This window comes from Dreissena polymorpha, chromosome 3 (genome assembly GCF_020536995.1).
Source record: "Dreissena polymorpha isolate Duluth1 chromosome 3, UMN_Dpol_1.0, whole genome shotgun sequence".
NCBI lineage: Eukaryota > Metazoa > Mollusca > Bivalvia > Myida > Dreissenidae > Dreissena > Dreissena polymorpha.
Genome location: NC_068357.1, coordinates 78,391,709 through 78,418,829, shown reverse-complemented (window position 1 = coordinate 78,418,829; position 27,121 = coordinate 78,391,709). Strand labels below are relative to the sequence as shown.

The 27,121-nt window shown below is 36.2% G+C and overlaps 1 protein-coding gene across 1 annotated transcript in view; it reads right to left on the bottom strand.

Annotated features, from left to right (window-relative positions):
• Positions 1 to 3,095: 3,095 nt before the first annotated feature.
• Positions 3,096 to 27,121, bottom strand: part of LOC127874863 (elongation factor 1-gamma-like) — a 30,685-nt gene continuing 6,659 nt past the window's right edge. Inside the window, exons 5-11 of the mRNA XM_052419524.1 lie at positions 15,009 to 15,152; positions 11,013 to 11,142; positions 10,233 to 10,369; positions 6,325 to 6,401; positions 5,489 to 5,661; positions 4,421 to 4,545; positions 3,096 to 3,388 (exon numbers count right to left, since the gene is read on the bottom strand). Coding sequence (XP_052275484.1) covers positions 3,227 to 3,388; positions 4,421 to 4,545; positions 5,489 to 5,661; positions 6,325 to 6,401; positions 10,233 to 10,369; positions 11,013 to 11,142; positions 15,009 to 15,152 — 948 coding nt within the window. The 3' untranslated portion in view covers positions 3,096 to 3,226. The remainder of the gene's footprint in view (positions 3,389 to 4,420; positions 4,546 to 5,488; positions 5,662 to 6,324; positions 6,402 to 10,232; positions 10,370 to 11,012; positions 11,143 to 15,008; positions 15,153 to 27,121) is intronic.

Genomic DNA, 27,121 nt, shown 5'->3' with positions numbered 1-27,121 from the left:
TTGAGGCGATCCAGTGGCTATATCCCCTTTAAAAAAATTAGTTATGGACCATTGATGTTGGACAAAGTTACGGGCCTTTGTAATTATCTTAAAGCGTTTTTGAAAAAAAATCAGAAATGTTATTTTAAAGAGAATTTCTAACTTTGTCAAAAACCAATGGACCAGACCAAAACTCGCACTTCCTCTGTATATCATGTAGGTAGACTCGCATGACAACAAGAGCTGTGTTTGTAAAACACAATTCCCCCTACTGCGCCGCTTTGAAGCTATATATATTTGACCTTCAAGGATGACCTTGACCTTTCACCACTTAAAATGTGCAGCTCTATGAGATACACAAGCATGTCAAACAAATATCAAGTTGCTCTATGAGATACACAAGCATGCCAAACAAATATCAAGTTGCTATCTTCAATATTGCAAAAGTTATTGCCAAGGTTAAAGTTTTGGGACAGAATGACTGACAGGCCGAAAACAATATACCCCCGATTATTCCATCATGGGGCATAAAAATCAGCTAAATATCTGAATTCTATTATGTCCCCCACCACTATAGTGGGGGACATATTGTTTTTGTCCTGTCTTTGGTTTGCGTCAAACTTTAACATTTGCAATAACTTTTGCAATATTGAAAATAGCAACTTCATATTTGGCATGCATCTCGTGCAGCTGCACATTTTGAGTGGTGAAAGGTCAAGGTCATCCTTCAAGATCAAAGGTCAAATATATGGGTCAAAATCGCTCATTTTATATACACTTTTGCAATATTGAAGATAGCAATTTGATATTTGGCATGGAGCTTCACATTCGGAATGGTGAAAGGTCAGGCCAAGGTCATCCTTCAAGGTCAAATATATGAGGGTACATTAAGTGTTTCACAAACACATCCTGTTTAAACTTACAGAAAAGTCCAAGGCCATATCTTTGCTAAAAATCAATGGACCAGAACAAAACTCACACATCTGTAATTTGTATAGCTAGACGCGCATTCAAAAACTCCACAAAAAGGAATGAAGGTTGGACACAATTTCTTTCAAGTCCATGAGGCATAACTTTGCCAAAAATCAATGGAACGGAGCGAAACTCGCACTTGATATGCCACCCTACAGGTTTGGCTCTCTTGTTTTGTGGAAGAGTTTAAATCATATGTAAAATTATGTTTAAATACAATTTGATGTTAACATTGTATTACTCTGTAAAAGGTAAAAATATACAATTTATCTCACTTTCACAGCGAATTCGGTTGATTAAAGCCGTGTTTATTAAATTTCATCTATAATCAACGGCACGAAATGACGTCATCAACTGCCAAACCGGGACAACTTTTTTCCCACGCACCTCGTCACCTGCATTTGCCAAGTGCATCAATAATATAGAGAATAATAGGCAAGTGTTGATTATAGATCAGGTTTATCATGCGAGGCTTAGAAAACAAAAAGCAAGAGCCTTGGCAAGAAATAAATTGTGTTATGCTCAACAAGAAAAAATGCTCAGTTGTTAAAACCATTTAATACATGCATATGACTTTAATATGGATAGTTTCCTGTATATAGCCATAAATAAGATAATGTCATTGTCTGATCCAAATTTCCACCCTCCTGCTTTTTTACTGGTTTAGCAGCAGAGTTCTGTAACTTTTGTGATCTTAGATCTTTCCAGTTCTGTAACTTTTGTGATCCGAGATCTTTCCTTAATGTATGGTGAGCAACGAACAACAACTCTGCTAGGAGAATGCAAACTCGTCGAGGCTTGTGCTTTTTGTTTTGTAAGCCTCGCATGATAAACCTGATCTATAATCAACACTAACCTATTATTCTCTATGTTTTAATTCCATAACTGATATTACAATATAATTATAACACACATTACCAAACTCAAACTTAATCAAAGGACAAATGCATGGTTATAAAGATATTATTAAGTAAAATTTCAAGGAAAGGCCAATACAATAGTAAAGCAAAAAGCTGACTGGAAGGTGTGGATTTCCTCTCGAGATAAGCCGTATGAATGTGCAGTTTTGTAAGGCATTTCTTTGAAATTATATTTTACCCTTGTAATTATAGTTGTTAACAAGTTTTTGTTAATTCCATGTCTTGAACACAATAACCATCATTGAAGTTTACTTAGGACTACATTTACAATAAGAACTCAGTTGAATTTGTGGAAACCAGTTGAAAACATAGGTAATTGGTAATACATTGTGGATAGTCCGGAAAGTAAGTTGAAATCTAGGTAAAATAACAGAGAAATTGTCGGACCACTTGAAATCTTGGAGGACCAGTAATTTCTGAAAGCCGGTGGTCCTTTGGGTCAGTAGGTAAAAAAAGTTAAGTGTCAAGCCCTGGCTTTCATGCAGCCTACCTTAGGATTTCACAATTATTTACATTACCTGGTTTCTTGTTTCATCATCAACCTTCCAGAAATGTGGTATACCTGTAGTACAAGAAATAGCAGACCACATTGCGTGTCATCGCATTATAGCCTGAAATGACCACTGTTTTAATGTAAGGGAGCCTGAATTCATGTTTTTAACGAAATAATAAAAGCAAAACTCTGTTGACCGATATCTCGTGAATAGTTTTACAATTACTTGGCACACAGTATTTGAGACTCTGGAACAATTCAGAATGGACCAACTCAAGAATAATTAATTCCTGGTATAAAGCCAGACAAACAAAATAGCAGGGTCACCTTCCTAGAAAATGTGTAAGATTGTATTCTTTGTGCACTGAGACTGTATAATCCCCTTTCCACTTGAGTGCTTACATTCTATCATCCATTCAGCAGAATTCCATAAGGTATATTTTTTAAATACAATATGATATATATGCATTGAGATTGTTACTCTATCAATCTGTCAGTAGCCAATAAAAACAAAGGTTATTTATGTGTTTGCCAGAACACTGACAAATAAAGTAGTCACAAAACTGGGCAAGACTTATTTAAGGGTTGACCATAAAAATGGAAAGCCCTGTGCAATTCTGCTACTCTGCTATAGGTAAATCTCTATAATCACAATAGAGAAAGTATAGGTACATGATGTCATATCGAACCTTATGGGCTCTGCCAGAAAAATGCCAGCTAATAAAACAATACAGGTTTTTCTTGTTTATTTTTTTTGCATCTATTCAACAATAAATAGATAGCACTCGCTTCTTGCGTCCTGGTCTTCACAACTGGGGGTTTATAAATAACACAATACAATCCGTCTCAGCTAAAACAGTTTTCATTTATAGATCTTTCCTTGGTTAAATTTCAGTCCAGGGCAGACATCGAAGTCGCCTTCCCAGGCGAAGTGTTCGTTCACCATCTTCCTTGCCTTTGGATCATCAGGGTCCAGCTTGGTCCAGGTGTAGGACTCGTAATCAACCTGCCAATCTGGGTGCAGCTGCAAACAAAACAGTTAATGTGCCTTTGATACAAGACCAGATATGCTGTCTGGGAAAAGTGAGCTTTAAGCCAAACAGGCAAATCTGGAATGTCACTGTCAACCTCAACTGCATTTTCACTAAGAACACACTTCAATTAACCCTTTACATGCTGGGAAATTTGTCGTCTGCTAAAATGTTGTCTGCTGAATTTCTAAAATTAGCATTTTCTTTGATTTTTTTTCAAACAATACTATCAGAATAGCTAACAGTTTGGATCCTGATGAGACGCCACGTTCTGTGGCGTCTCATCTGGATCCAAACTGTTTGCAAAGGCCTTTAAAATTCTGTTCCCGCACTGAAAGGGTTCAACCAAAATTTTCATCTAGTGGACTACACAGGCTAATCTGGAGTGACACTTGCATGTGCATTAAGCCCAGGTTTCCCTGATCAAGGCTCAATTAAAATTTTACTCTTATGATAGATATCTTTGGATATCATGAGAAAATCTTAAATGAGATCTGCATTTTTTTTATGTTACTGAAACAAAAATACATGTCTGAAAGCTTTGCAAATGGCAGAATCTTTTTAAAACTACCTAAATTTGGTAACTTCAACCGACACTAAAAGCAACCAGAACCGAACAGGTCTTTATTATGCTTCATAGGTCACAGTATACTATGAACATGCATATATTGTGACAACAGATGAGCAAATATAAATCACATAATTACGCAATTTCATGACACACACAAAATCAGTCAGAGGAAAACAATATTAAATTTATTGGGGGGTGGGATTGAATGTGATCTTTTGAGAGTAATCAGCAACTGAGCTGGTACAAACTATCATAAAAGGATATCATGTACAGTTAACTACCTATAGTTTAAACCTATTTATTTTAGCTTGATAGCATAGAAAGCCTTATTTGAAACGCTCTCGAGTCCGTTACCTGGGCCTAGAACCAGTACTTTGTGTCTATCACTACCTACAACTGGTAGTGAACTGCAAGTTATAACTACTATTGCAATGTCTCTCTGAAGGCTACATACGGGGAAGGCGAGGTCCTGGCCTCTCCAGAACCACACACCACTGATCTGGTTCTTGTCGTCCTCTCCTAGCACACACATGCTGCCAAACGAGAACTTGCGCATCTTTTCAATACGCTGAATGAAACCTGCAACACAACAAAGACAGGCCCCGATCTCTTGTAGTGAGGAAACTATTGAAAAGGTTATTATTCACTTACTGTTGCTAAGGAAACACCTTCGTCTTACTTTTTTTTAAATTCACCTGCTGATAAAAAAATAAGTTGCCTCGGAATTTAATTAGCCTCTTCATCATAAATTGTCAATCTGGATTTATATCAAACATTTATTTTCCTCATTAACAGCAATGTATACAAACTATTTTTTTTATTGCCATAAAATTGAATCTTAATTGAGAATTAAAGACATGATGACTTAACAACACTCAAATGAGTTCAAGGTATACCAATAGACGAACACCTGACCTGGTCAACAAGTTTTTACCACAATTGGGTCATATTCAAAGATGGCCTTGATATTGTCAATATAAACATTCTGACCAAATTTCATATACCTTGTTGAGTCATACTTGTTGCTTCTGGAGCTGTTTCTAGTACACACTGATCCAGATTCAAACTCGAGATATAAGATAAAAATTCTTAGTAAGTTTCATAGAAATTTAATTGTATCTGTGGCTTCTAGACACTTAACCAAGGTTTTTTTCCTTTAATTTGACCAGTTTACCTAGTTTTTGCAGCATGTGACCTAGATTAAAACTTTGCCTAGATACTGTCAAGTTAAATGTTATGACCAGGGTTCAAAAAAGTTCAATAAAAAATTGTGGCCTCTAAAAAGTTATCAATTTTTTTTCGCTAGCATTTGACCTAGTTTTCAGTCACATGCGACTCGGATTTAAAATCTTTCAAGATAAGCATCCTGACTGTTTCATTCAGATTGAGCCTTAAATGTGAACTTTGAGACAGGGAGAAAGGTTTTCCATATTATACCTTGTCTTCACATGGTAAGCATTTGTGTATAATTATTTAACACTGTACGATGAATGACAAGTTTCAGTCCAAGACCTATTCCTACCTCCCACTAGATTGCTTGTCATGAAGATCTTCTTGAGTTCCCCTGGGTAGTTGTAGATACAGTGCCAGATGGACATGGTGGGCTTGTCAAACTTCTCCCAGAAATATGGCAGAGCCTTAGTCACAGTGTCTTCGTTGGAGTAGCACCGTTTGAAGGCATCAAAGTCAAAGGGGCTAAAAAAGTACATGCAGATATTCAGCCTGGCGTACATAGGGATGGCATGCTGTTTAAAAGGGGTAGGCAGGAAAACTGGGACAGTCTGGACACAATTTCAATTTATTTGCTAAATGCAAAAGGATTTTAAGTCTTACACTTGTTATATAAGGTTTTTGCATAGTCTTGTGATTGGTCATTTGATATTTGAACCAAATATTACTCTTTTTTTTTTTAACAAGTTTTTCACTCATTTTGTACTAAGAGTCAGAAAAGGAAGAACAAGAGATGTTTTTGTCAGAAACACAATGCCCCCTACTGCAACTCTTTAATTTATTTTTGTTATTGATTATACCTTTAAAAATATTACTTTTCCTTGTAAAATTGATCTGTACCTACCAAATGATAAATATGAATTATCTCCCTTTAAAGCTTGTTACTTCCCTTGGATTATATTTTTTACCTTTGACCTTGAAGGATGACCTTGACCTTTCACCGCTCAAAATGTGCAGCTCAAGGAGATACAAATGCATGCCAAATAACAAGTTGCTATCTTCAATATTGCAAAAGTTATGACCAATGTTAAAGTTTTCGGACGGACAGACAGTTCAAATGCTATATGCCAACTTATCGGGGGCATAAAAACTGACTACATGGCAGCATATCCCACTGGTCCCACTTACCTTTTTGGCAAATCCTTCCAGGGGTCTTTAGTATCCTCTTTTTCTGCATCTTCATCCACATCCTCATCATTGTCATCCTTTAAAAACACAGAAACACATGTAACATTACTGCTCGAGAATCAGACCTAGCAAAATAATTATTTATGCTAGTTTAATCTATGGGCAAAAACACCAACTTTGGGGAAAGAGCCACAGCCTTTTTTTCGGGGAAAAAGGGGGAAAAAAGACACAATTTTCTGGCTTTGGGGAATGAAAAATACTGAGGTAGATTGGAAATTTAGAGAAAATGCATGATTTTAAAGAAATTTCTGTAGGGGAAAGGGCCTTTTTGGTTAAGGGGAAGAAAAACAGGCCCCTTGCAAAGTTTTTTTTTGGCCCTGAATCTGTGATTAAATCCGCATCATATTTGACACTAACAAAACAGGAATAAAAATAAATAAAACACAATGCTTTCTTCAAGAAACATGGATGTCTGCAGTTGAAGGCTTTTCAGTAATTATTAACTGGCCAATATGAACAAGTCTGAGTACAAAGTTAGATCAATTTCTGTGTCAAAATGAGGTCAGGGCATGTATTCACAAACTAATTCTGAGACATACGAATTAAGATTAGATTAAGAACTAAGACAAGAGCTGTCAGAGGACAGCGCTCTCGACTATTCTAGTGCTTGACAGTATAACATAAGCCGTCATGGGGAAATTGTTCATATTCAATAATTTAATAGACGATCTTTCAAAAATGAAAACAAATTTATTTCTTTTTTTTTTGGGGGGGGGGGGGGGGTTGAAAGGGGAGAGGGGGGTATAATGTGGACTGTGATCATTTATTAGATGATTTTTCAAAAATAAAACAAGAGGGCCATCAGGCCCTAAGGCGCTCACCTGAAAGCCAAAGGAACTAGACTATTCTGAAAAAAATGCAAGCTGATTCATGAAGATTATTTTGGACCAAAAATGTGACTTTTAACATGTTTTTTTATATTTGACCTTGTGACCTAGTTTTTGAGCTCATATGACCCAGCTTCAATCTCTGGCAAAATTTCATTGGGACAAATGTTCTGACCAAGTTTCATGAAGATTGGCCAATAAATGTGGCCAATATAGTGTCAACAAGTTTTCATTTAAGCCATATAAGAACAAATCCCCCCCCCCTGGCGGCCATGTTTTTCAACAAACCATAACCATTTTCAAACTCACTCAAGCTATTGTTAGAACAAATGTTCAGATCAAGTTTCATAAAGATTGGATAATAAATGTGACTTCTAGAGTGTTAACAAGGTTTTGTAGTAAATAGCCATTTAAGGAAAAATGCCACGCCCCCTTGCGGCCATGCTTTTTAACTGATCTCAACCATTTTTGAACTTAGCCCAGATATTATTAGTTCAAATATTCTGACCAAGTTTCATGAGAATTGGAGCACAAATGTGACTTCTAGAGTGTTAACAAGGTTTTACCATACAGTAAAGCCATATAAGGAAAACTGTCCCGCCCCATGGCGGCCATGTTTTTCATTCAACTGTAACCATTTTCAAACTCGTCCAAGATATTATTGGGACACATGTTTTGACCAAGTTTCATGAAGATTGGACTAAAAATGTGACTTCTAGAGTGTTAACAAGGTTTTACAATAGCCATATAAGGAAAACTGCCACGCCCCTGGCGGCCATGTTTTTCAACCAACCAGAACCATTTTCGAACTCGTCCAAGATATTATTGGCACACATGTTCTGACAAAGTTTCATGAAGATTGGACTAAAAATGTGACTTCTAGAGTGTTAACAAGGTTTTACTATAGCCATATAAGGGAAACTGCCACGCCCCCTGGCCGCCATGTTTTTCAACCAACCGGAACCATTTTCGAACTCGTCCAAGATATTATTGGGACACATGTTCTGACAAAGTTTCATGAAGATCGGACAATAAATGTGACTTCTAAGAGTGTTAACAAGGTTTTACTATAGCAAACTGCCACGCCCCCTGGCGGCCATGTTTTTCAATCAACCGGAACCATTTTCAAACTCGTCCAAGATATTATTGGGACACATGTTCTGAGTAAGTTTCATGAAGATTGGACAATAAATGTGGCCTCTAGAGTGTTAACAAGGTAAATGTTGACGACGCACGACGGACAAAAGGCGATCACAATAGCTCACCATGAGCACGTTGTGCTCAGGTTAGCTAAAAAGGAAAACTAAATTTTTTTTAATTTTTTTTTGGGGGGGGGGGGGGGGGGGGGGGTAGTGGGGGGTTGAGAGGGAGTATAATGTGGGGTGTGGTCATTTATTAGATGATCTTTCAAAAATATAAAAAGGAAAAGACAAATTATTTTTTTTGGGGGTGTGTGGGGGGGGTGGGGGGGGCTCTCACATTAGCCCCAAACCTAGCACCAGTGGCCTTCAGCAAGAGAAGATGGACTTGTCAGAGTCTGACGAGTGGTCTGATGTGGAAGACACAGAAGTTTGTTGCGTCTGTGAACGGTTTTCGCCAGAAGGGTTAAATGATCGCACACTTGACAATTGTCAATTGGGGACAGTGCGATAAATGCGGTCACTGGGTACACCTTTCTTTCTGTCATGAGAAGGTTGTGTTGCGAAGGGGAGACACTTTTGTCTGCTCCCACTGTTAAACAATGTTTTCTTCAAAATGTTTGTATTTTTTCAAGTTTACTAAGTTATTAAGTGGGTTTGTGGTGTGAAAACTACTACCCGCATTGTTTTTATTATTATTGTTAAACTTATCTCCACGAAAAGATTGTTTGAATACTGAAAGTGTGAAGTCTGCTAGCTACTGCTGGTCATGTTTATTACGCATTATCGTTAGATTATTAAAATTGATTACAAAAATTGATTACAAACATCAAATAGCATTCCGTTCTTCTTCATCACAACTAATTTCCCCGTCATGAACCCCGCCAAAGTGCGCAAATATAGGAGCCAATCAAAAGCAACGAATGTATAGGAAACTTCAGCTGATTCTGATATCCGGTTGTTAAGGTCAAAAGGTAAGTAAATAGATACTTATGCATCGATTGTTTTAAACTTTTGTGTTGAAATAATATCAAATGAATGTCAGGCGATGAATTGAGCACAGTATAAGTTCACCATATTTCCTTACAACGCGCATGCGCGAGAATCAATCCTTAGGTGGTCGAATGTATAGGAAAAGAGGCTATATACACTTTTAAGTAGTATTTGATGATAGGCAAACAGTCAAAGTCACCAACAATCTTGGCCTACAAGTAGATAAATGTAATAGTTGAAAATGAGGTAACTAAACATGGTTGTGTTAAAAGTTCTTAGAAAACCTCCATACAAGTATACACGCTTTGTAGCAAGCAGTATTGAAGTTAGACAAAATGTGTTATTTAACCCTTTATCCATCAGAAGCAAAGTGAAAATGGCTTTTGCAACCAGCATAAAACCAGAATAGCCTGCAAGTAACTCTCAGTCTGTTCAGGTTTTATGCTGTTTGCTGCTCATCAGTATCTAAGGGTTAAAAATATAGCCTATAAAATTTGAATATAGTAAGAAGTCTTTAATTAAATTTAACTTTCTAAGGGACTACAAATGCGTCAAAATACTTATCTAAGTGGCAAAGGGTTAACTAAGAATTTGGACCTTCTGGATGTGCCCACAAGTAGTTCAATGTCAGGTCAAGGTGATGTGAATGTGCTGATAGTGTTCAAAGACAACATCCATGAAAGTATCAAAGCTTTGTAGGAAGCAGTATTGTTGATATACCAAAGTGACTGTTTGGGTTAACTTCTTATGGACATACACATCTACATGCCTCACAACATCAGTAGTAGATGACATGGGCATACACATGCAAATTAATACAGAAATGTATGTGTGTATAATTAATCCATGATTCATACACGTCAAATCTGGTCCATCCCCTCCCCAATACCTTCTTCGCTGGCTTCTCTTTCTTCTCCTGTTTTGGCTGTTCCTTTTTCTGAGGGGTCTTCTTTTCCTCTTTTTTCTTGTCCCCTCCGTCTTCTTTTTTCTTCTTATCACCTCCATGCAACTCTGCATATTTCTTACCTAGATAAAAAGACAAAAATATATCATGTAAATGTTGTTACACAAACATTTTCTTATAAAAGAAATTTTAGCTTAAAGCACTGACCTTCTTACAAAGCCTAATTAATAGTGTAAATGTTCCTCATGATGACACAGTTGAAAATAGAAGGGGCCTTTTATTATACGGCTTTAGCCGAATATAGCCTCCACTCTCTACCAAATGAAAGTTATCCCCAATATGTCTTTACCCATGACATTAGGAATTTTAGTGTTAATTTACTTTAAATGGGGAAAAAGTGTAATTGCTTTGATTTAAAACGTTTAACATAAAAGCTCTTTTTCGAAACAACTGAAAGTCAAAGCATCAATTGGGGATTGCAGTTCTGAATTTGGGACAAAGAGAATATTAGAATTGTGTCTTTGTGTACTTGAATATATATTTTATGTGGAATTAAATCAAACTTAAGAGATGAGGAACAGAGCCAAATTTCTAAACAAAGTTAAACTAGAAAAAAGTTTAAAAAACATTGACACAAAATGAAATGTTTTGTCATAAGAAATAAGACCAAAATGCTGCTATAAAATCGACCAGAAAAGATCCTGCTTTGAATCAGAATAGATACCGATTGTAAAAATCTTGATGATATTTCAACTCATTGCTCACCATCAAACTGCGCCATCTTCTCACAGAGCTTGAAGTCACCGATGACCTTCTTGAACTGGGGCTGGTTGATGAGGGTTGTAAACCACCTGTTCACGTTGCCATAGCTGCCACGGAATGCTGGATCCAGCACCTGCAGTCACCAACAGACCAATGACGCTACTTCATACAACTCAAATGCCAATCGTTTTTCATAAGCCAGATGTGCCAACAAAACGCGAGATTTTTACAATCCTGTTAATCCAAAATAAAATTGTCAGAAATTGTTTCCGATAACCCATTTGATCCATTAGTACTGGTTGTTGGGCACCTAGAAATTGTGTGACCTCAACCAATATTGTTAGAAATTAGCAATATGATTTCATAACTTTTTGGTTATATAATTATTAGTTGTCACAACTATATTTTGCAACTTCAAATGCTTGATTGGACTATGGAGGCATTGTTTGTCTTATTGACAAAATACATAGTGAAATTAAACATAGTTGTCACAATTTTAACGCATAAGCTGCATTTCATTTATAAGCACACAATTTGTTAATTATTGTGTGCACACATTTTGCATAATTAATTCAGTCTACGAAATTAGCTTTGAAAAGTTGCCAGTCGGGCCAGTTACTTAAGAATTTTTACATGCCAAACATATTTTTTACATGCCCAAACTTTTTTAACCAAAAATATAACAAACCACAACATTTTTGCACTTAAATGCTACATATAGTAAAGCAGAACATTTGTTTCAATAGTAGTGAATACAATGACACCTAATCAGTCACTAGAATAAAGACGGTCGATAGTTACACCAGAGCGCTTGGAAAGAGCGTTCTCCGGTGTCCTCGTACCGTTTCTTGGCTTTCTTTTTCTGTTAATCATTGTAAATTTTCTATTTTGAAAGTGCTTTACCGGGCTTAGCCCCATCAACATACATTAGATACTGCATAGCCTCTATTTCAACAATGACATTTGTTGTCATTGATGAAAACGGAAGTGTATTACTTGATTGAAATAATGTATTCAAAAAGCAGCTACTCGATTACTTTCTAGAGAAACTGTCCACAAGAACTGAATGTGATCGAAATGCATCAGTCAAAAACAATAATGGTCACGTGAGCAAGCAGGTGCGTGTTGTTAAACCAATCAACACTAACATAAATAATGCCAACATCGCTGACAGTTTTTATAGGGTCACATCGCTACATTATATTATAAAAGTAACTTTAAATTGCATACAACTGGATCCTACTTCTAATTAAAACCTGTATTTGTTGATACAACTGCATGTCCAAAATTCAGCATGATTAAGGACAAACAGATAAATCAACACATAAAACTTTTCCCATTCATACACATTTAGTTTGTGTACCCTAATTTGAGTTTTGTTTTGAAAAAAAAAGAAGAGTTAAACAAAATGTCAATTGAACTTTCAAAATGGCTAAAGCCTATGTACCTACAGACAGACATGTTCAATGCTTACAACTCTGTAGTGCCTAAGTAGCCTCTAAAAGCCCTTAAAACGCATAATTGTGTGACATTTTCTGATTTTTTTGGAAGTGCATGGCCCCACACACAGCATTATAGCGTTTCTAATTGATTGATGCTCTTCACTTTGTTTCACAAATAAAAGATACAAAAGAAAAACTTTTCTCTCAAAAGGAAGTAAACTTGAGCAAAAAGAGGTTCAGCTATGTCAGTAAATAAATGTTTGAGTCAAATGAACGTTTATAATCATGAAGGATATTAAACTGTTCACGATCAAATTTTGCTATATCTCCAGTTGTTACAAGTTGGTCCATGGAACGAATCAACCTGCCTTTGTTGGAGATTACCAGTCGATGAACAGAATTGAAGGCATTTCAAAGGTTGAGCTTCACATTCTTGAAACTTATCAAGCAACATTTTTATGCACATTCACTTATGTACCTAGATGTATCAAGCAGAGCTCCAGATAAGGATTTGTGAAATAAGTAACGGTACTGCCACTGACAGAAAGAAAAGGAGTAACGCTTAAAATCAATTAGTACCTGTACTACCATATCCAAAAATACAGGTAGTACTGTACTACCCGTGTTCTTGGATATTGAAGGGTGTATAACTGACTTTATAGAAACATTTGCAGCAATTATAATAAATATATGTAGCTTCTTAAACAGTTACTGTATTAGGTTTTCCATTCTGAATTATGATGCTTATACAACTACACATTAAAACTCATGACTAATACTATTTCTTCATTTTTCTTGACAAGAAAACACAAGCCAACTAGTAAGCTAAGTAAATGAACACTTATTTCACTGTCTCATCCGTTTCTCATCGTGTTTTCTAACGTTTTACGCCACCGATGCAATCAAATCGTTTAATATCGGGTCGACAATGTCTTTCTGGGTTTACAGATTTAATGTCAGGATGGTAAGAAGACACTGTATGTAGTCATTATATGACAACAAAGTGTTGTTTTGAGCCGCTTTCGGTAAGCCGGCATTCAATTGCGCGCAGACATATCGTTTTTGACGGATTTACAAGTTACAGGAAATCACGCGACAGAATAGACAATAATATATGAACCCACTCTACAACTTTTCGGTAATTTAAATTAACGAAAAGCGCCGTTAGGTTTGAGACCAACAAATCATGCTGACGCAGACGTATCAGTACGACCAATTTTTTTTCGTAAATACGTAAAATGGATATTAATGTCGTAATTGTACGTCCAGTTTATAAAAATAGATGCGTAAATCTTCATGAAAAAGGCGTATTTACGGCTGTACGGCCCTTATCTGGAGCTCTGGTATCAAGTCTGTGAAATTCCAAATTCAAAGACTGCTTTTAGCTAGCAGTAATATCCAAGTTAAACAAGAAGGCCAGGATGGCCTTGAAGCGCTTAACCAAATTCGAAAAAAAACAACAAAAAAAAAAAAACAAGAGCTGTCTCCATAGGATGACATATGCCCCCAATAAACGCTTTGATAAAAGTTATTGAAATGCACCGAGTGACCCTGTGACCTAGTTTTTGACCCGGCATGACCCATATTCGAACTTGACCTAGATATTGCCTAGATACAACTTCTGACCAAGTTTGGTAAAGATCGGATGAAAACTATTTGAATTAGAGAGCGGACACGAAAAGTGTGACAGACTGACAGTGCGAAAACTATATACCCTTCTTTCTTTGAAAGGGGGCATAAAAACACAAAGGGACTAGAGACAACTTGACCTAATTACCTAGTTTATGGGACAAGAATGCCCCAGATTTAAACTAGTTCTATATCTTTTGAAGATAGACAGTCTGACAATGTTTCATCAGGATGGAGTACAAATGGGGTATCTATAGCTAGAAGGTTTATCTAGGATTTTACCCGGTGACCTAGTTTTCAGATGCAAATGGCCCATATTGGAACTGGGCCTAGATATTGTTAAGATAGACATACAGACCAAGTTAAATCAAGATTTTGTCATAAATGTGGACTCTACAATGAGTTTGTTTTTTATAGATTTGACATGGTGATCTAGTTTTTTGACACACATAAACCAGATTGGAACTTGGCATAGATATTTTCAAGATTTATCATTCCCAGCATGTTTTATCAAGATTGGATGAAAAATGCGTCATCTAGTGTGATAACAAAAAAAAAAGGTGAAGCTAAATGTTGATGCCACATGGCGAATGTATGATTGTTACGACGGATGTAACGATCAGAATGGCTGACCATAAAGTGCCATGACCATTTCATGCTCCGAAGAGCTAAAGACTGAGTAACTTAAGCAAAGTTGATAAAAGCTAATACAAATTGCATATTCACAACATCATATGATAAGGAGTAAGGCATGAAAATTGAATGTTGAACATTAAAAGTGTGAATGTACTTTGTAGCACAATTTTAAGTCTACAGGTTAACAGAAATTGATTGTGGCTCCAGTACACCCTATAATTCCTCCAGGATTGCATAATAATCAATATTTGTCACCAACTTAATGTATCTAATCATAGAATCTAGTTCGTACATATTGGTAGGCTAGGAGTAGGTCACACGCCACTGTGATGTCTGCCTGGCTGATCCTCTCCCCGACCAGGAAGGTGCGTGTGGTCAGGTATGAGTTGAGCACCCCCAGGGCCTTCTGAATCTGCTCCTTGGCCTTGTCTGTTTCCTGTAACACATGCATATACACACGGTGTACTAAGTAATGTCATGTCCTGCAAACAAATGCAAGGTGACTCAGTAAAGTCATGTCTAAAATACATGCATGGTGCACTTGGTATTGTCATGTTTCAAACACATGCACAGAGTACTCAGTAAAGTCATGTCTAAACTAGAAATTGAGCGGCAGAGGCCGACGCGTATCCCCACGCCACATGTTTGACCCAGGAGCGCCCCAGGGTTGGTAACAATTTGAAGTGAATCGGTGTAGAAATGAAGAAATTATAGTAAGGCAATTTTGGGTGGGTGTTGTCTATGTGGGCGGGGCGCCCAAGGGTTGGTAATGGGGCCATGCATAGTTGAGATTGACCGTATTGTCATAAGAGAGGTTCAGAATCAATTTAAAGTAAATCGGTGTAGAAAAGAAGAAGTTAATGTAAAATAACCTAAAACAATGAGTGAAAATCTCTGACCCGGCCCCACCCCAACCCCCATTACTTTTGACCCAGGGGTCACATCAAAATTCCAAATAGTGCAGGGTTGCACATATGCTCATAGCTACCATGTGTGTAAATTTCAAGGTTCTAGTGCTAATAGTGTAGGAGGAGATAGTGGCCAGGACGGAAGGACGGCGGAGATAACCACAATATCCCCACGCTTTTAAAAAAGCGTGGGGATAAATACATGCATGGTGCACTCAGTATGGTCATGTATCAAATACATGCATGGTGTACTCAGTAAAGTCATGTCTAAAATACATGCATGGTGTACTCAGTAAAGTCATGTCTAAAATACGTGCATGGTGTACTCAGTAAAGTCATGTCTAAAATACATGCATGGTGTACTCAGTAAAGTCATGTCTTAACTAGAAATGGCGCGGCAGAGGCCGACGTGTATCCCCACGCGTAATAAAATGTGATCATAAATAAAGAAGTTATGGCAATTTAAGCAAAATGTTCAATTATCTAAGTGTAAAACGGGCCATAATTATTTCAAAATGCTTGATACAGTTTTCTGCTCTTGTTTATAGGTTGGGGTCATGTTGGTAAGAAAGTATGCAACATATAAAAGCAATATGTCAAAGGATATAGGAAATATTTGGGGTAGTACGCAAACTTTAACATAGATTTATCAATAATATGCATATTCTAAGTATAAAAGGGGCAATAATTATGACAAAATGCTTGATAGAGATGTCTGCTCTTGTTTATAGGTTGGGGTGATGTTGGTAAACAAGTATGCAAAATATAAAAGCAATATGTCAAGGGACAATGAAAAAAATAACAAATGATCTCACACTGACATGAACAAATATCCTCTATTTATTTAACATGAAATTTTAACTTATTGCATTTGTTTCCCCTGTATATAAGACAGATATAATAGTGTATTACCCCCCCCCCCCCCGGTCCTGCTAATATTTATATTAATCAACAAAATTAAACATTAACACACTATTTAATATACAAAATATACAAAAAAATATATAATTGTTAGCTTCAATATTGCAGAAGTGACATAACATGAGCAATTTTGACCCATATATTTGACCTTGAAGGATGACCTTGACCTTTCACCACTCAAAATGTGCAGCTCCATGAGATACACATGCATGCCAAATATCAAGTTGCTATCTTCAATATTGCAATGTATTCATAAAATAAGCGATTTGAGCCACATATATTTGACCTCTGACCTTGAAGGATGACCTTGACCTTTCACCACTCAAAATGTGCAGCTCCATGAGATACACATGCATGCCAAATATCAAGTTGCTATCTTCAATATTGCAAAAGTATTCATAAAATAAGCGATTTGGGCCACATATATTTGACTTCTGACCTTGAAGGATGACCTTGACCTTTCACCACTCAAAATGTGCAGCTCCATGAGATACACATGCATGCCAAATATGAAGTCGCTATCTTCAATATTGCAAAAGTATTCATAAAATGAGCGATTTTGGCCACATATATTTGACCTCTGACCTTGAAGGATGACCTTGACCTTTCACCACTCAAAATGTGCAGCTTCATGAGATACACATGCATGCCAAATATGAAGTTGCTATCTTCAATATAGCAAAAGCAATTGCAAAATGTTAAAGTTGGCGCAAACCAACCAACCAACAGACCAACCAACCAACAGATCAACCAACAGACAGGGCAAAAACAATATGTCCGCCACTACTACAGTGGGGGACATAAACTCATATTCTGATAATATTTTTACTGATCCACTTTATTCTACTCAAATGATGATGTTTCATTGGACTGATAATTATAGATTTAGGATTACAGACAGACCGACATGTGCAAAACAATATACCCCCTCTTCTTCGAAGGGGGGCATAATAAGAAAAATTTACTAAAGTTATTGAAATAGAATAGAGTCTTTCTAACTTAGAAAATGCCAAATAAAAATAATCTAAATAAGAAAAATAATTTAGAAAATAATGCCACAATGTCTTGATGTTGGTGTTAAAAATAATTTAGCGTTTAATTATTTTAAATTCCAACCTTTTTCAAGAGCTGTTAACTTTTTAAGAAAGCATCAAGAGGTGTTTAAATCAGCCAAAACAGCTTATTTTATACAGTTCAGAAGAGTTCAATGGCAGAGTAGTCAATTTTCCCTCAGAACAGTGCATTTATCAATGATCAATATCTTCCCAAATTCCAGAGCAGAACTTAAAATAGATTACTGAACCAGGTTAAACAAGGGAGATAAATACTGCATAAATACTGCAAAATCATGTACATGTTGTCTTTCTTTCAGTTATCTCTTAGTTGAAAGGCTTATCATAAGTGTTAATGACTAAAACAGTTATGTTAACTATGAAAATTCTGTGTAATGAAAAATTACATAATACAATTAATGTCACATAATATTGACATAATAAAACCAAACTTTACTACAATGGAAACAAATGTTCTGACCAAATTTCATGAAGATTGAGCAAACTAGAAAGTTAACAAGATTTGACTATAGCCATATATAGCCATTTAGGGAAAAATGCCCCGCCCCTTGGCAGCCATGTTTTTCAAGACAAGGTTACCATTTTTGAACGCATCAAAGATATCATTGGGACAAATCATCTGAGCAAGTTTCATGAAGATCGGAAGATAAATGTGGCCTCTAGAGTGTTAACAAGGTTTTACTATAGCCATATAAGGAAAAATGCCCCGCCCCCTGGCGGCCATGTTTTTCAACCAACCGACATCATTTTCGAACTCGTCCAAGATATCATTGGGATGAATCTTCTGACCAAGTTTCATGAGGATCGGACAATAAATGTGGCCTCTAGAGTGTTAACAAGATTTTGCTATAGCCATATAAGGAAAAATGCCCCGCCCCTTGGCAGCCATGTTTTTCAAGCAAACGTAACCATTTTCGAACTCATCCAAGATATCATTGAAACCAATCTTCTGACCAAATTTCATGAAGATTGGACAATAAATGTGGCCTCTTAGAGAGTGAACAAGGCAAATGTTGACGTCGCACAACGGACAAAAGGCGATCACAAAAGCTCACCATGAGCACGTTGTGCTCAGGTGAGCTAAACATGAGTGAAAACCTCTGACCCGGCCCCACCCCAACCCCAATAACTTTTGACCCAGGGGTCAGATCAAATTTCCAAATAGTGCAGGGTCGCACATATGCTCATAGCTACCATGTGTGTAAGTTTCAAGGTTCTAGTAGTTATAGTGTAGGAGGAGATAGTGGCCAGGACGGACAGACGCCGCTTTGAAGACATAAATTTTACCTTTGACCTTGAACGATGACCATGACCTTTAGCCACTAAAAATGTGCAGCTCCATGAGATACACATGCATGCCAAATATCAAGTCAATATTCAAAAAGTTATGATCAAACTTTAACTAAGGTTAAAGTTTTAGGAACGAAAAATACAATGATTTTTGACCTTTGACCTTGAAGGATTACCTTGACCTTGACTTTTCACCACTCAAAATGTGCAGCTCCATGAGATACACATGCATGCCAAATATGAAGTTGCTATCTTCAATATTGCAAAAGTTATAAAACTTTAACCAAGGTTAAAGTTTGTGACACACACATACAATGACTGACTGACACAATGACAGACAGACAGACATGCCAAAAATAATATACCCCCGATCTTTTGATCCGGGGGCATAAAAACAAAGAAACACACAAGTTAATAACACATATAATAGACTTTGCTATATGTTTAGTCATCCATGATAACAGCTGAAAAACTTGCCATCGATGTGTGACTTGACACTTTCCTGTCCCTTCATTTCTTACACAGCTGAGACAAAGTCAACAACCATGCCTTATTCAGAAGGTTTAAACAATTTTAATTTGTTGCAAGACTAGTGTGCAAAACACATTTAATATTAAAAGCCAAGTGTTTATTCAATCAGCAATAATGACATTGAAAACTTGCCATCAATATGTGACTGGGCACTTTAATGTACCTTCATTTCTTACACAGCTGAGACCTAGTCAGCAACCATGCCTTATTCAGGAGGTAAGAACACTTTTTATTGATGACTGGTGTGCAAACAACATTAAGCATTCAGGCTTTTTCCGCCCTATGCCACGGGTCCGAAATTCGGCCCCATTCCCAATGCAAATCTGGCTGTTTTTTTCCCAATTGAAAAAAAAAATTCCCAATTCCAGTCTTCACGCTAAATATTTTAGCCAAATAGCCCTTCGGGCTAATAAGATGGAATTTTTAATAGCCCGAAGACATGTTCAATAGCCCGAGGGGGTCAATTTAAATTTTATGACTTTTTTGGCCAGGAACACCAAAATAGTTATTAACAATCATAAAATTTACTTCCATTAGTAAAAACAGATGCATGTGATTACAGTAATAAAGGGTATAATGTTTCATTTTGAAATGCATTTTATACAAAATGCACCAGATTATTATGCTGTTTATTGTAACTTTATTATTACACATGTTCTCATTCAATGATTCCATTAATCAGTTTGACCAGTGTTTGGTTATATTTTAAAGCAAATCAAATTATTATCATGTTTAAAAAAAAATTCGAAGAACTTCAAAAATACATCAGCCTATTAAAATAACAGATTATTATCGTATTATTACTAGGACAATCGCCGGTGAATTTCTGAATTGTCGGCATTTGGCTTCAGAACAACAGGCCACTGGGTGTGTTAATTGCCCAATCTACCAAGTGACAAAGTCTGCTTCTTTAATTTACTCCCGATGTTTTGATAAGCATGTGTCAACCGTGAAAAGTATTGTATATTCGTAAACAGATTATAAGTAGCAAAATAGGTCACGTAGCAGAACGTCAGATTACAGAATAAACGAAAGTACTACAATTATTAATACTACATTGAAAAAACTTATTCTAATACGCAAAAATAATTGATTAAAACACATGGAAACCTTACTGTAATGAGGATCAATTTGTTTTAACCCAATGCGTACAATATCCCTTACAGACTCTTTTATTTTTATTGAAAAATTGCTTGTCCATTTTTCATGAATTATAAATACATTTTCGGAAAACGCTTCTAAAATTAAATAAGCTTCTATTTGGTCATTATTTTAAAACATTACGAAGTTCCCGATGCGCGAACATCCCGGAACGTGATCTACACATGTTCAGTTTGAATAACCTCATCTTGATTGGGCGTCAATTGCATCATTACTTTAAATAGCAACATACCCGGATGTTTACACGACAGTTTAAAAAAATGGCGGCCGCATGCTTTAAAACGTTTAACGTCATTTTAGGCATTCAAATAGCAAATTTAAACGTGCTTCTTAAAAACGCGTATAAATCAGGTTATTGATATGACGCTCAAATATTTAATCGACCGATCGGGCTATTTTATAAGCATTTAGGATCGACCGACTGACCCAAGAATCGACACGGGCTTCGGGCTTATAGGCTAATTCGAAGACTGCAATTCCAAAAAAAAAAAAAAAAAAAAAAAAAATTTTTTTTTTTTAACTGAAAATATATAAGTTAACCTGATCCGGTGTAGAAAATAGAAAGTGTTGCATAATTAAATTATCTGTTGCCTTGAATTTGTTTTAAAAACTGTAAAATATGTTAATGATTATTTAAGACTTTCCTTATTTTCCTCAAAATCCGGCGCTTCGCACCTTTTTTTTTACCTCAAAAAAGGTCAGGCCTTTTCCCCAAATTCAGATTAAAAAACCTGCACTTATCTCACATGTTAATAATACTTTGTAAAATTTTAATAATAAGTTATCAAAATAGTCGTTATTTACCAGTTAACGGCTTCTTTGAAATATAAGAAACACTATTTACATGCAATAATTTTTCCCAATTGAGCCAATTTTGCGAATAATTTTTTTCCCAAAATGGGTGTTTTCACGACGCGAAATTCCCAAAATTCCAGTGTGGCGTATTCCCAAAATGGAGCGGAAAAAGCCTGGCATTATACCACAAGTGTTTGGTCAATCAGCAAAAATGACAGTCTGAAAACTTGCCATCAATTTGTGACTGGGCACTTTAATGTCCCTTCATTTCTTACACAGCTGAGACAAAGTCAACAACCATGCCTTATTCAGAAGGTTTAAACAATTTTGAATTGATGCCAGACTAGTGTGCAAACCACATTAAATCTATACCACAAGTGTTTGTTCAATCAGCAATAATGACAGTCTGAAAACTTGCCATCAATTTGTGACTGGGCACTTTAATGTCCCTTCATTTCTTACACAGCTGAGACAAAGTCAACAACCATGCCTTATTCAGAAGGTTTAAACAATTTTGAATTGATGCCAGACTAGTGTGCAAACCACATTAAATCTATACCACAAGTGTTTGTTCAATCAGCAAAAATGACAGTCTGAAAACTTGCCATCAATTTGTGACTGAGCACTTTAATGTCCCTTCATTTCTTACACAGCTGAGACAAAGTCAACAACCATGCCTTATTCAGAAGGTTTAAACAATTTTGAATTGATGCCAGACTAGTGTGCAAACCACATTAAAGCTATACCACAAGTGTTTGTTCAATCAGCAATAATGACAGTCTGAAAACTTGCCACCAATCTTTGACTGGACACTTTAATGTCCCTTCATTTCTTACACAACTGAGACCTAGTCAACAACCATGCCTTATTCAGAAGGTTTAAACAATTTTTTATTGATGACTGCTGTGCAAACAATATATACCACAAGTGTTTGTTCAATCAGCAATAATGACAGTCTGAAAACTTGCCATCAATCTGTGACTGGGCACTTTAATGTACCTTCGTTTCTTACACAGCTGAGACAAAGTCAACAACCATGCCTTATTCAGAAGGTTTAAACAATTTTGAATTGATGCATGACTAGTGTGCAAACCACATTTAATTTTATACCACAAGTGTTTGTTCAATCAGCAATAATGACAGTCTGAAAACTTGCCACCAATCTTTGACTGGACACTTAAATGTTCCTTCATTTCTTACACATCTGAGACAAAGTCAATAACCATGCCTTATTCAGAAGCTTTAAACAATTTTGAGTTTGATGACTTAAGTGTGCAAACTTCATTAAGAATTATATGACAGTCTGTTTTTTGAATCAGCAATAATGGCATTCTGAACTCTTGCCATCAATCTTTGACTGGACACATAAATGTCCCTTCATTTTTTACACAACTGAGACAAAGTCAACAATCATACCAACCTCCAGGCAGAGATTTGACTGGAACCAGCATAGCGGGATCAAATCCCTGCCTTCATAACCAACACGTGATGCTAGCCTAGCCACGTGGTACAATAATTGTACCGTTGTTAGATTATATTTTTTAATTCAGGTTATTTATTTTGTATTATGAACATAAACTTCTACACGATTTTTAAAATATAAAAGAAAATTAAACTACTTTTAATCATATAATACACTACGCGGCCCGCGATTTTTGCCTAAATCACCGACACGCGGTGGTCATTATTTATTTTGGGTGAAAAATCACCGCAATCTCGCGTGGTTCATCACGCAAGGTCGAGCATGATCACCGCAAATGCGATAAATATAATCTCCGCGATGATTCACCGCGTTCCCGGTCAACGTGGTGAAGAACGATTTTCCTACGTGACATGTACATTTATAATCTTCACAGAGATTATAGCAATATGGGATTATTAGCATTGTTAGCAGATATAATTGAGTATCCTTTTTAAAATGTCAACATGTATTTCACACCCATGTCCCCGACAGTTTTTTTTTGTCTTTTTAAATGCTGCGTATAAAACAAAACAGTTTTCGCACCTAGCTGTATGATACCGCACCTGGAGGAGTGATAATTGCATTTTTGATTATGCAATTAACAGTTTGAAGCCATGAAGAACTCATAACTGATCATATTTTTCCGAGTCTCTCGATTCCCCTATACATATGTTTCAACTGTCTCAATCACATACATGCAACTTCTTCCGTCTTTATCCATTACTGGATAATCCCACATATGCCAGATTTCCATTTTAAAAGCGAATTCTGGTTAATATTGACAATAAGAGTCCCAAAGAATATCATACACAAACGTTGCAAATTATCAAATGAATTTCGGCATATGTTTCTATTTAAAGATTTGATGAAATAAGCGCCCAATCAGATCAGTTGTATTGTACATGCGTAAATCACCTGACACGGTTTGCACGCGTCGTGTACAGCTATTTTCGGTTACAAATTCTATCCACAAATACATAGTGCAAGTGAATTAAATTAATTTTTTTGTTCTGATAAAAAGCGCGCGAAAATTGGCGTGTGTATTTATTTGTAAATAAACATTTCATAATGGGTAAAACATTGATATCATTAATTTTAATTTCCATTAAAAGTTTTGTTGTGAATTTCAACTTAATTACCGGGGTACCTCGCGAAATACTTGGCATTGACATTTCCTCTAAATAAAATATAATTAAAACACGCTGTCTTGTAACCGTTACGCTGTTTCAGTTCCTTCGTTATTGAAACAATTATTGCATTGTATACTGACTACACACAAATGTCGATTACAGTTCATAATATTCTTCAACGACCAATAAACAAATTAATTTAAGTTTAGATTTAATGCAACATGTACACGTCATTTTCTGGGAATCGAGAAAGGGAGTTAATATTGTGAAAATAAACCAATATCTGTTTATTGAAATTGTCAAACTTATATATATATATTAGCAATTCTTATGAAAATAAATATCGTTATTTTAAATGTTTTATGCAAGTCTGTTTCCGAGAGCATATATGGGAATTAAATGTGTGAGCTACTTCAATATGTTAACAGCTATACAATCATTGTTTTGACAGACGACACGTGCTTATCTTAAGTTTGTTTCTGGTAATACACAGATGTTCGGGGCTTGTTTGGATAATAAAACAAAGACGTAGTCGGCGGTTTTCAGTAGAACTTTTGTACTTACCAACTTAATCGATAGTGCACATGCTTATCTAACATTTAGGGATCATCAACACGGGTCCAAGCAACTTCCACGGACCATAATACACAGCCCGATGGTTACTTTCAGTAGCACGTGGTCAAAAACTAACAAGTTCGAGTAATAAAGCACAGAGAATATGAACTGAAAAATTGCACGAGGTCCGAAATGAAACAGAATGCCACCAAATCAAACGATTCACCGCCTAATTTTAAGTGTAACAAACTATGTTTGAAACATTTAAAATAACGATAATTCCGAATGATCACGGCTTCCATTTTCAAAAGTATATGCCGTTCAACATTGCTCGAGAAATAGTAAAGACAAACGTTTACTATTGTTCCATCAAATGAATTTTACACGCTACTATTTTATTAAATAGATCTAGCAGCCCAATCAGGATTGGAGACGCGTACATCATCTGAAGCAATGTGTAAATTTGAATTTAGATGCACATGTAAAAGTCATTTTCTGAAAATCGGGACGAAGTGAAAGTATTCATTTTACAAATAAACCATTTGATTTTATTCAAATGGTCGACATTTTTTATATTTGTGTCCTCTGTGTATTTTAGCAAGTTTTATGAAAATATATATCGTTTATTTCAACGTTTAAAGCAAGTCTCGTTTCCGAGATTAAACTATGTAAATTTTTTCGATATGGTTACTGACCTACTAAATCATTGACATATGACATCCGATGGTAATTGTATGAAGTATGCAGATAAGCTGACGAAATGATAAAACAATCGCGTAGAAGAAAATATCAGGTTATTATCTGTACCTGTTTCTTTTATCGGCGAATTATCGCCGAGTGCCTCGGCATGATTCAGAGTGAATACTCGTTGTGGCTGCAGAGAAACTTCGAGAACAAAAGAATCTGTAGCCGCGAACTTTGTTGGTTTTGCGTGAGCCGTACTGTACAATTGTTATTTCAACAAATAAAGATATTGTTTGGAAATCAGGATTCGACATACAGCAAGTACGGTGTTTACTTTCATATTGGAATACATGTTCGCGATAAAATGTGATCGTCAATAATAATGACATTAGTTAATAAGTTGAAATATAAATATAGTAGTCAACGCCAACCACGGCGATTCGCGGTGTTTTGCGATGATTCAACAGCTGATGTTTATTGCGAGATGGTCGCAGTAAAATCACGGCGGAATCAACACGAATCACCCGTAGAGTGTTATCACGGTGAATCACCGTGATTTGCGGCGAATCATCGCAATTTGCCACGTTGGCCCAAACGCGGTGATCGGTGATTTAGGCAAAAATCACGGGCCGCGTAGTGTACATGGTAGGATTTTCTTGCGATTGCAGAGATTGTGAGAGCAAGGAACGACAACTCTGTGTGGAGATTGCAATCATACCTTATTCAGATGGTAAGAACAATTTTTGTATTGATTACTGCGTGCAAACAACATAGAGCATTATACCACAAGTGTTTGTTCAATCAGCAATAATGACAGTCGGAAATCTTGCCATCAATATGTGACTGGGCACTTTAATGTCTCTTCATTTCTTACACTGCTGAGACAAAGTCAACAACCATGCCTTATTCAGAAGGTAAGTTCACTTTTAATTGATGACTGCTGTGAAAACATCATTTAGCATTATACCAAGTGTTAGTTCAATCAGCAATAATGAAAGTCTGAAAACTTGCCATCAATATGTGACTGGGCACTTTAATGTCCCTTCATTTCTTACACTGCTTAGACAAAGTAAACAACCATGCCTTAAGCAGAAGGTTTTAACAATTTTAAATTGATGCAAGACTAGTGTGCAAACGTCATTTCGATTTATACCGCAATTGTTTGTTCAATCAGCAACAATGACAGTCTGAAAACTTGCCATCAATGTGTGACTGGACACTTTCCTGTCCCTTCATTTCTTACACAACTGAGACAAAGTCAACAACCATGCCTTATTCAGGAGGTAAGTACACTTTTTATTGATGACTGCTGTGAAAACATCATTTTCCATTATACCACAAGTGTTTGTTCAATCAGCAATAATGACAGTCTGAAAACTTGCCACCAATCTTTGACTGGACACTTTAATGTCCCTTCACTTCTTACACAGCTGAGACAAAGTCAACAACCATGCCTTATTCAGAAGGTTTAAACAATTTTGAATTGATGCAAGACTAGACTAGTGTCTGTGCAAACCACATTTAATTTGATACTACATGTGTTTGTTCAAGCAGCAATAATGACAGTCTGAAAACTTGCCATCAATCTGTGACTGGACACTTTCCTGTCCCTTCATTTCTTACACAGCTGAGACAAAGTCAACAACCATGCCTTATTCAGAAGGTAAGAACAATTTACTCACAACATAATGACATGTGTGCACTATGCAGTCTGCATCAAAAAACCTTTTATTAGACAACTCTAATTTTGACAGTAACCCATTTAGGGATGTTGCAGCAGTTTTTGAGAATGTTTTACCAAATAACACATATTATTTTAAATTACAGATACTACATGCAAATAAAAACATTGATCTACGGCCTTGTTTTGATATTTTTTGCAATTATTCAATTTT